Consider the following 11,181-nt stretch of genomic DNA (forward strand, 5'->3'; position numbering starts at 1 on the left):
TGGACTTGGGTCTGGCCAAGTGTCTCCCTCAGCTGGTCCCATTGCTCCTCTCTAGACTCCATAGGCAGGATTCTTGACCCTGTGATGTTAATGCCCCCTAGAGGATCTTCATCACCTCACACCCTCTGGCTTCGGGGAGGGCTGAGAGGAGCTCAGGGAGCTCAGTTCATCACTAGTCTCCGAACCCCCGATCTGGGCATGTTGCTAGCAGAGGACACATTCGAGTCCGTACAGCCATGTACTTCTCATCCATTCCCAAACTGAGGTCTGGGCCAGTCTTCCCGCCTGGGCACAGGGATCAGCTTAAAAACGACAGCAGGTACTCAAGACATGCCAGAATATTCTGGAAGGCTTCTGGCCATGAGGCCTAATGAGCAGGTGGACTCATGTGTGACCCAGAAAATAGAATCCCCCACTTCCTCTTCTCAAGGTCAGCCACAGCATCCTAATGACCTGAGTTGCCACACACAAGTCCATCCCTGGGTGCTGGGCACAGGATAAAGTAGAGGGGCACAGGTTGAGTGGGGGCACAGGATAAAACACAGGTAAGTATGTGAATATGTGAGTGTATGTGTAAGTGATTGTGTGTGTGTGTATGTGTGTGTGTGTGTGGTGCTGAGGAAGGGACAGGGACAGAGTGAGGTCCAGGCCAGGCAGTGGATAGGCACCAGCCTCTCCCGGTATCTACCAGCTCAGGCTCTGGCTGCGCAGTTGGGGTATGTAGACCCCTCCTCCTCACCCTATCCCCCACAGCTCCTGCCTGTCAGGGCTTCCTGGCCCCAGGCAGCTAAGGCAGCAATGCCCCCTGCTGTCCACACCCTGCCTGGCAGCTCTGTTTGACCCTCACTCCACCCCTACCAGCTTTAGCTGCACTGGCAGCTGAACTGGCAGAGCCAGTAGGAGCTAGGAGGTCGGCCAGCATGTGGGCATCTTTTTTGGGGGGTGGAGCCACACCCGGTGTCACTCTAGGTTACTCCTGACACTGTGCTCAGAAATCTCCCCTGGCAGGCTGGGGGACCATCGGGGATGCCAGGAATCGAACCGGAGTCCATCCCAGGTTGGCAGAGTGCAAAGCAAACACCCTCTCACTGTACAATCACTCTAGCCTTAATCTGGGAATCTTTCTAGAACCTTCCTGAGTGTCTGTTTGCCTGTGGCAAACAGGAAGTAGGAGCTGGTGGTCATCGTACTTGGCAGCAGGACCCCCTCCGAACTCTATCCTCAATAAAGGGCCCTGCAGCGAGGCACCACTCCCCCCAAGAACTTCAGAAATGCCTGGACAGAGCTTCAAACCCTTTCAGGTTACATTTCTAGCTCAGGGGACACCAGAACTTCACTGGTATAAACTTCCCGGGCTCTCGGGCAGGTGCTCCGGAGCAAATTCTTAGACACTCCACCAACTCCACAAGTGTGTCTGTGTGGCTCCCAGTCATGGCCTGAGCAGAGCCCAGTGTGGACAGCAGAGGGCACTGCTGCACCACTGATGATAGACCCTGAGCACACACCCTCTGTACTGGATCTGTGGGATGCTGGAATGCCCCCCACCCCCGCAAGCCAAGTCAGCCCCCACGCAGGGACACACCTCTGGGGAGTTCGTGATGTCATGTATTCATTCTCACTCTGGAGGTCTGACTCACTCGCTCCTGGACTGCTCAATCCCTCTGGCCCAGTGGCCGGCACCTGCTCCCTACAGGGACTGAAGAGAGAAAAGAAATCACTCTAATCAAGAACCCAGGCAAGCTATATAGGCCACAGGCGTGGGAACCACACCGAGGAAACAGAAACTGTTCTAAGTGTGGGGAAAAAAAAAAAAAACAAGGAGGACCCTCTACAAGAGTCTGCTGAGTATTTTATTTTTTTTATTTTTAGTTTTTTTTTGTTTTTTTTTGGGGGGGGGGCACACCCGGCGGTGCTCAGGGGTTACTCCTGGCTGTCTGCTCAGAAATAGCTCCTGGCAGGCACGGGGGACCATATGGGACACTGGGATTCGAACCAACCACCTTAGGTCCTGGATCGGCTGCTTGCAAGGCAAACGCCGCTGTGCTATCTCTCCGGGCCCATGCTGAGGATTTTAAATCGGCATTTTCATAACAACAAAAGCCACATAGAAAAGGGCCACAGAAAGAGTACATGGTAGTGGCAGACCAAGAGACAGAGTGCAGCACCTTCCTTCATTTCTGAGGCTCCAGCATCTCAGAGGGTTCCCCAGGGTTGGGGGAGGAAGGGACTAAATCGGGGGGGGGGGGGGGGGACGGGGACTGCCAGCCTCCAGGCAAGAACAGAGACCAGCGTGCTGTGTGTACAGATGAGGGGATCAGTGATCTTTCGGATCTCAGCAGGGGGCGCTGATTATCCACAAGGGTCCTCCAGAGCTCCTGAATGGTCCGGGGGACACCCACAGCCTCCTAGCAGCACAGAAAGAAAAAGGGCCCTGGGCCCCAAGAGTGTCTCCCCGCTCTGCATTCACACTTAGTCACACATGCACAAGCACCCACACATATACATATATACATATATACCACACATATACACAAGTACACGTGTGCACATACACACGTGCACATGACCGCCTTGTGCAACATACCAAGTAACATTTATAAATGCGTAAGCACAAGTATGAACATGCACGCCTATACTGTGTGTGAGTGCATACACACAAGCCTGTGTGTTGCAAGCACATGTGTGCATTGCACACACATGATGTTTGTGTGGGCGCCTGAACGTGCTGCACGTGCGCACATAGGTAGATAACACACATGCAGCAGGACTTTACAGGAGCCTTGGGAGGGAACTGCAAAGATGAGCAGCTGCTTCCTCCCCTTTAAGGCTTCCTGGTTACCGTCTGCAGAGGAAAAACCCTGCACGCCTCCCCTTTAATGCCTGCCTGTTAAAGGGGAGGCCCAGAGCTGGACCTGTGGAAGCTGAGGGGAGCCCTGCACTGGGAGGTCTAGGAGGGTCTGGGCCCTGAGCAGCTCAGCCTCAGCCCACCGGCTGCCCAGATCTCAGGTGTCAGGGTAAATGGGGGCAGAGGAGACTGAGGGCTGGGCAGGAAGGGGCTCTGTTTACACCCCCCCTTTGGCAGAGCCTGCCGGGCACAGGGGTCCCCATGCCCAGGATCTGGGGTCCCCCTTATCATCTCTGCACTGCCCTGGGACCACCCCTCGCTTGGGTCCCTGAGGGTATGAGGAGCAAAGCCCCCAAACCCTCCTTCCCTTGCAGGTGCCCCTGCCCACCAGCCCCCTGCGGGGCTGTGGGGCTTTGACGCACCAGCCAATCTCCAAGGCAGCCTGGCTGAGCAGCAGGAGGCAGGCAGCCCCCCATGGACCATGAGGATGGAGGGTGAGGAGGCACTGGAGGCCCCAGCGGGCTCTGATACAGGTAAGAGGGTCTCACGGTGTTGTCCGACAGGTGGGCATAGTCCAACATGGCACAGTGCCGACCCCCACACCCTGGCCAGCAGCTGTCCTGGATGCAAAGGAGACACCAGCTCTCAGGGTCCCTGCTCTGGGCTGCAGGAGACTCCAGGACTGGCAGGAGCTGGTGGTGCTGGAGGGTTCCATGACCTTGTCCAGGACTGCATGGAAAGTTCCCTAGGGGAGGGACCAGCCAGAGAGCAGAGGCCGTGGAACCCTGAGAAATGGGACTATCTGGGTTGTCACGCATGGCGGGGGGGCACCCCTCATCAGATGTGGGTAACATCAATAGGTTCTCAGCAGGGATGGAGCCCACTGGACCTCGGGTTCCTGCAGACATCAGTGGCTGCCAGAGCTATATCGAGGGAAGGGTTTGGGGGAGTAATGGGACCCCGCCTCCCGTGGGCTGGCCTGGAGGAGGGTGCTGGGCTGCACATCATGGTCTCCATTCATCAGCAGCAGCAGCAGGAGTGAGGTGGGCGGAGCTGGAGCAGTGAATGAGACATTGAATGGGGGGGGGGGCTGTCACCGCCCTGCAGTGGGTGTCTGGGCATTGCCTCCTGTGGCGCTGTGCCTGGGCACAAGAGGGGCTCTGGTGAGCCTGGACAGAGGGAGGGAGTACCTCATAAGAGCCGCCTCCCCCAGAAACCACAGCAGCTGTGAGGGCACCTGAGCCCAGTTGGAACCCCTGTGAGTATTGACAGGTCCCTCTGCCCAAGGGGGTTGGAGACTCCCATCCCACATGCTGGCCCACCTGAACATGGGGGGACTAAGCCAGTAATGAGCGTGGCCTCTGCCTACATAGGCCTCAGGGCTCAGCTTCTGGAGGCAGTAGGAAGGGGCACCCCCAAGCCAACCCCTGACCTCTGCCTTGACCATGGAATTCCACATCCTGACCCCAGGTGGGTAAGCTGGGGTTCCTGAAAGAGTGGGGAGTGGGTGCTCAGGTTGGGCATCTGACATTCCAGGTCCCTTCAGTCTGTGTGGTGGGCTTCATGGCCCAGTGAGGCTCTGTGACTGGGACCCCTGGGCAGCTCGCAGCAGAGACAGGGAGACAGGGGGACAGGGTAACAAGTGGGACAGGAGGAGAAGAGGAATGGGGGACAGGGGGACAAAGGGGATGGAATTTAGGGGGACAATGGGGGCAGGGCAGGAAGTCAGGGGACAGGGGTCTGTGAGCCCAGACCATGTTGGCCCCATAGGGCTCCGGCGTCTCCTGAAGGAAATGACTCAAGGACCCTGGGTTCTTCCAAGCCTGCCTTCCAGCCCTTTCAGGACTCTGCACCCTGAGATCAGCCCAACCTCTCTCCTTCCCCCACAGAGCCCCCAGAATCACCAGCCCAGGAGGCCCCTGGGGAGCAGGAGGACTGGGATGGGGACAAGGATGGTGATGGTACATCATGGAAGAAGCAGACGGTGAATATCCGCAAGACCTTCACCTTCATGGAGGTGCTGGGCTCGTGAGTGGGGGGGGACAGGGATGGGGGATGGGTGGGGATGAATGAGAGACAGAAGGACAGGGGATGGAAAGATAGATAATGAGTGAAGGGAACTGGGGTGCTAGTGAAGGGAGCTAGGGAAATGAGGGGTTCATTAAAGAGAGGCAGGACTCAAGTGTCAGAGGATGGGGGGATTGGTGACAAGAATAGGGGATGGGGGATTGTGAGTGGGGGGGACAGATGATGGGGAGCTGGTGATTTGGGAGGGATGTATCCACTCAGCCTGGAGAGGCCCAGGGTGTTCTGTGTGCCCCTGTGCCGGGTCAGCGTCCCCCCAGCCTCCTATCCCCACAGAGGGGCCTTCTCGGAGGTTTTCCTGGTGAGGCAGAGAGTAACAGGGAAGCTCTTCGCACTGAAATGCATCAAGAAGTCTCCGGCCTTCCGTGACAGCAACCTAGAGAACGAGATCGCAGTGCTGAGGAGGTGTGTGTGTGTGTGTGTGTGTGTGTGTGTGTGTGTGTGTGTGTGTGTGTGTGTGTGTGTGTGCCACAAGTCCCTCAGATCAGGGTTCCAAGTCTCTCTGATCAGAATCTGAGTTCCTCAGATCAGGGCTCTAAGATTCCTCAAGTCAGGGCTCTGAGTTTCCTCAAATCAGGGTCCCGATTCCCCTCAAATCAGGACCCAAATCTTCTCAGATCAAGGTCCTTGAATCTCCTCAAATCAGGGTCCCTAAGTGTTCGCAGATCAGGGCTCTGAAATTCCTCAACTCAGGGCTCTGAGTCTTATCAAATCTGGGTCCCAAGTCCTCTCAAATTAGGATCCAAATCTTCTCAGATCAGGATCCCTGAGTCTCCTAGAGAGTGTGGGGATATGTCCCAAATTCCCCCTCCCCTCCCCACTCTGTCCCTCAGATCAGGATCCCAAGTCCCTTATGCCAGGGTCCTGTGGCTCCCTAGGATCAAGCATGAGAACATCGTGACACTGGAGGACATCTATGAGAGCTCCACGCACTACTACTTGGTCATGCAGCTGTGAGCGTCCAGGGCCGGGGTCTCACGTCCTGCCCGTGTAACAGGCGAGCGCGTCAGCGGTGCATGTCCAGGGGGTCCCTGGGTGTCCCCACACCCACCCCATGTCCAGGCGAGCACATCAGAGGTGCATGTCCATGGGGTCCCTGAAGATCTCCCCCACCCCGTGCTCTGGGCAATACGCCAGCTCTGTGTGCCAACAGGGTCTCGGGCGGGGAGCTCTTCGACCGAATCCTGGAGCGGGGCGTGTACACGGAGCATGACGCCAGCCTGGTGATCCGCCAGGTGCTGTCGGCCGTCCAGTACCTTCACGAGAACGGCATTGTGCACCGAGACCTGAAGGCAAGCGGGGCTGTCCAGGGTTCCCCGGTTCTGCACCCTGATGGCTTTAACCACGCTCCCCAGGAGCATAGGGACCCCTACCTGGGTGCAACCTGAGCATAGCAAAGTTATAGCACCTCTCCCTTTAATGCTGGCTCTGCATGGTGGGTACCATGCTCCTCCTGAGCACCAGTGGGGGCAGAGGGCAGGGCAGCAGGGGGCAGCAGATGGAAGCGGGTGTACCAGGGGGCAGCAGGAGCAGCATGCAGGGCAGCACACAGGGCAGTGTGTAGGGCAGCAGGGGGCAGCATGCAGAGGAGGAAAAGCTGAGGGCCAGCATTCCCTCCACCCCACAGCCTGAAAACCTGCTCTACCTCACCCCTGAGGAAAACTCCAGGATCATGATCACGGATTTCGGCCTGTCCAAGATGGAGCAGAGCGGGGTCATGTCCACCGCCTGTGGCACCCCTGGCTACGTGGGTGAGATGCAACACCCAGGGGCACTCCAAGTCCAGGCCACCAGCCCGCCTGTCCCAAATTCCCCCTACACTCCCCACTCTGTCCATCAGACCTGGGGTCAAGGGTGGCTATGAGACTTGCCAACCCCATCCATCCTCCCTTGCTGCTCCAGATTCCGGCCAGAAAAGCGGGGTGCAGGGCCCTGATTGGGAGAGATCTGGTTTCCCACAGAAAGAAGCTCCCAATCTGGTGATGCAGCCACATCTCCGACCCTAGAGCTCCAACTGGGGGCGTTGTGAATCAGGACCAGACACTAGTGGGGAGATACCAGGGCAGTGTATAGGACAGGCCCGAGACCCTGGCATGGAGGTTCCCTAGCCCTGACTATCTACCCCCTGCAGCCCCGGAAGTGCTGGCCCAGAAGCCTTACAGCAAAGCCGTGGACTGCTGGTCCATCGGGGTCATCACCTACATCCTGTGAGTGTTCCCTGCCCCAGCCACGTCACTCCACACTTGTCCATCTCAGCATGTGTAAGCACACATCCCTCACCATCACATCCATGCACATACACGTGTATATAGCCCATACTGTCCTGTGCTCACACTCATGTCTTACACACACACATATCCCCACACTCAAAGACTAGCATGTGTATTTTGTATACACATTCAGGCACACTATCGTGTGTATACATACACTCACATGCATGCACATGCAGGATCACCCTCCTACACAGCTCCAGTGCTCCTGTGCATTCCATAGGAGCTCACCCCTGGGATGGATGTGGGGCTTTGGTGAGCATAGCACTGGGGGAATGCAGCAGATACTGTCACTGCTCAGGTCCCTGGAAGCAGCTGCCTGAGTCAAAGGGAAAGTTTGAAAGCCATTCAGGGCAGGCAGGAGCTATGACAGCTCATGGAGGAAAAACCACTCTGGCCCTTGGTCTCTGCACCTTCTGTGAGGAGCTGCAGTGCCATGGGCAAAGCCTGTGCACCCTAAGTCCCCATGTGCACCCCCACAGCAAATCACTGGAGTCCGGAGAAGTGGGAAGTATGGGGACAGATTCCTGTAGGGCGCACAGGGACACCGGTGTGCCTGGCCAACACTGATCTCTGCCCCTGCAGGCTGTGTGGGTACCCGCCCTTCTACGAGGAGACCGAGTCCAAACTCTTCGAGAAAATCAAGGAGGGCTACTACGAGTTTGAGTCACCTTTCTGGGATGATATCTCTGAGTCAGGTTGGTCTGTTGAGGGGCAGCAGGTTGGGCAAAGCAGCTGAGCTGGGGCCGTGCCCACCCCCGGGGTCAGCCCAAGGCTCTGGGCAGAGGTAGGCCCAGCAGAGACTGACCTGCTTCGTTGTGTGAAAGATAAGAGTTGTTCTACAGTGGGGTTGGGACACAGAAGTTAGGCCTCCAACAGGAAGCAGGGGCCACTCTGCCTGCTAGGCCAGGCCCTGGGTGGTGCTCCAGAAACTCTGGCATCTAGACTCACAAGATTCAGAGTTGTGGGTTTAGATAAGTCAGAGGTGCCCACCTGCAGAAGGGATATTCCCACAGGCCTGATACCTACTCCCCCTGTGCCTTTAATGCTCCATAGCCAAAGATTTCATCTGCCACCTGCTGGAGAAGGACCCCGAGGAGCGCTTCACCTGTGACAAAGCTCTGCAGCACCCCTGGTACGTGGAGCCACCCACACCTGCCCGTGGGAGGGCAGGAGATACCCCTGCACTGCAGCACCATGGCCACTACACCCCCAGACCCTCTGGCATGATCTCGCTCTGCAGCAGCCACCTCAGAGCCCAACCCTATTCCAGGCAGCAGAACTGCCGAGGCTGGTCGGGTCCTTCTTCCCTTGGACTGTCCCAGACTGGGCCAGGTCATTTCTGCACCTGAGCATCATGCCTTCTACCAGACCCTGGCACATTCCTGGGACCTAAACACTAGGCAGACCTGCACTCATCCTGTAGTGAGGACACAGAAAGGTAATAGCGACTGAGAGCACAGAGTTAGGCTGGCCAGTGAGACTTCCAAGAGGCAACAAAGTCCTGAGCTGGGGATGAGCTCCCTGCCACATCCCCAGAGTGGAGGCTCTACTGGGAATGGCCATGCAGGGTGAGACAAGCCAGATCTCTCTCCTGGGTGCCACTGCAGCGGTGCCCTGGAGCTACCCTCTCCTACCCATACCCTCAGCTTCGCCTACCCGGTACCCAGCGCAGCTGTTCCCTGCCCGCAGGATTGACGGTAACACAGCCCTGCTCCGGGACATCTACCCATCTGTCAGCCTGCAGATCCAGAAAAACTTCGCCAAGAGCAAGTGGAGGGTAAGTGAGGGGCTGGACTGGGTAAGGGGCGTGGTCAGGTCGGGAATGGACGGGGAATTGGTAGGTTCTGGAGAGGGCGGGACAAGGACTCTGTGTAGACATAGGTCCTAGTGGAGGGGCTTGTCTTGATGAAAGGGGGGGGGGCATGTCTTGATGGGGTGGGCATGTCCTAGTGGAAGGAGCATGTCCTGGTAGAAGGGATTAGGGTTAGGAATAGGGTTAAGGATAGGGTTAAGGTTAGGGTGGACCTGATGAAAGGGACCAGGAGGGACTTGGTGGTGCATAGGATGGGGCTAGTTCTGAGCAGTGCATGCCCCCAGCAAGCCTTCAACGCTGCAGCTGTGGTACACCACATGCGGAAGCTTCAGCGGAACCTGCACAGTCCTGGCCCCCTGGAGCTGAAGGAACTGCCGCCCCCTAGTCCAGCCTCGGTGACAGGCCAGAGCTCCGCTGAGATCTCCATCCCACACATTCCGGGCCCAGCCAGGATGCCCTGCCCACGAAGCGGTCGCTCCCATCGTGGCCGGTCTCTTGGCTGCCTGGTCAGCGGCTCAATCCGCATCAGCAGCAGCCTGGTGCCCATGCAGCATGGACCTCTGGGCACAGCACCCTGCGGCTGCTGCGCCAGCTGCCTGGGCATGGGCAGCAAAGGCCATTCAGCCTACGGCTCAGAGCCTGCACTCCTCCGGAGGACCAAGAAACAGTACGTGTTCCCCAGCTCCCCACAGGGGCACCAGGCCAGTCCGACACCCTCATCTGTGGGTGGGGAGAAGTCCCACGCTGGCCACAACTTTGAGATGGTTGCCTGGAACTGGGGGGGTGGACCATCTGGACCCCAAACAAGGGCCCATTTTTTGGCATGTGGGGTGTCAGGGGTCTTTCCTGCCACGGGTAGGGGTCACAGAGCTACCCAGGCACCTCCTCCACATCCCACCCGGATTCACTCACTGCAGGAATGTCAAGTCTGAGATTGCAGGGCCTGTGAAGGCTGGTTCCCACTGCAGGACAGGGCCCGCAGGGGTCTGTGTGCTCATGTGACCCGTGGGGTACGTCAGGTGAGGCTAAAGGGGCAGCCACTGGGGTCTGGAAGATGGCATGAGGCTGTCCTGACCCTTCTGTAGGCCACCCTTTTCTCCACTCTCCAGACAGGCCCCCACAGTGCAGCTGTAGACGGGGGTTCCTATGGGCAGAAGAGCACAGTGCCCCAGCACCAGACTGCATTCCCAGCGCCACAACCTGCCCAGACACTGGTCTGAGTCGCTGGCCGAGAGCAGCTCAATCTGCCCAGCGCATCTCAGCAAAGCCACATGGAGCTGCTTTTCCACCCACCGCCTGCCAGCCGCCTTGTGCTCAAGCCCTGGGCACTGCCCACGAGCCCCACTCTAACCCAGGTCACACCCAGGACCACCTGCCATCCCCTCCACAGCAGCGCCACCTGCCAAGACAGAACCATCTCTGACCAGGAGCCCTACAGACCCCCACGGAGAATGAGAGTTTCCTCCTCCTCCTCCAGTGCTGTGATGAGACCCTCCCCTTCCCCTCCTGCCTTCCAGTGCTCAGTACTGTGATCAAGCCCTCCTCTCCTCCCTTTTCCCCTCCAGTTCTCAGTGCTCTGATGAGACCACCCCCCTCCTCCCTCCTCCCCTCCAGTGGTCAGTGCTGTGATGAGACCCCCCCCCACCTCTCACTGGTCTGCTGAGACCCTCCCCCTCCTCTTCCAGTGCTCAGTGATGTGATGAGATCCTCCCCTCCTCTATTCTAGTGCTCAGTGCTGTGACAAGAGCCTCCCTTCTCCCCCTCTCCAGTGCTCAGTGCTCTGCTGAGACTCTCCCCTCCAGTGCTCAGTGCTGTGCCATAAGTGAATACAATAAAGTGAACTTATTTTCTCTATGAGGGTCCATGGTTCTTACCCAGCCCTTGGCAAACTCCATGTGACCTTGACCGCGCCGTGGGACCCAGACACAGATTGACACTTTCGCATGAAGGATAAAGGGCTCAGCGCCCCCTGCTGGTCCCCCTCAGTATTGGGACAGAAGAATCACCTGGGCGCTAGGGGTGGGAGAGTAGATCCAAGGGACATGGCAGGACAGTAAAGGGGGGGCTGCAACACAGTGCTCAGGCGGTATTCACACCATCCCATATGTGAACATACCTTCATGTGTGTGCATGCAGAGATACACATATAGGCACAAGATGCATAC

General features: G+C 57.7%; 1 protein-coding gene across 1 annotated transcript; it reads left to right on the top strand.

Annotated features, from left to right (window-relative positions):
• The first annotated feature begins 2,905 nt into the window (after window positions 1-2,905).
• Window positions 2,906-10,080, top strand: CAMK1G (calcium/calmodulin dependent protein kinase IG). The gene is made up of 13 exons (XM_049769928.1): window positions 2,906-3,006; window positions 3,220-3,378; window positions 4,735-4,873; window positions 5,207-5,335; window positions 5,809-5,883; window positions 6,084-6,222; window positions 6,558-6,681; window positions 7,062-7,137; window positions 7,786-7,898; window positions 8,257-8,335; window positions 8,893-8,980; window positions 9,301-9,683; window positions 9,934-10,080. Exons 2-13 carry the CDS (start codon window positions 3,327-3,329, stop codon window positions 10,016-10,018), a joined length of 1,482 nt encoding a protein of 493 aa, XP_049625885.1. The 5' UTR covers window positions 2,906-3,006; window positions 3,220-3,326; the 3' UTR covers window positions 10,019-10,080.
• The last annotated feature ends 1,101 nt before the right edge of the window (window positions 10,081-11,181 follow it).

Source organism: Suncus etruscus, chromosome 3 (assembly GCF_024139225.1).
Source record: "Suncus etruscus isolate mSunEtr1 chromosome 3, mSunEtr1.pri.cur, whole genome shotgun sequence".
Lineage (NCBI taxonomy): Eukaryota > Metazoa > Chordata > Mammalia > Eulipotyphla > Soricidae > Suncus > Suncus etruscus.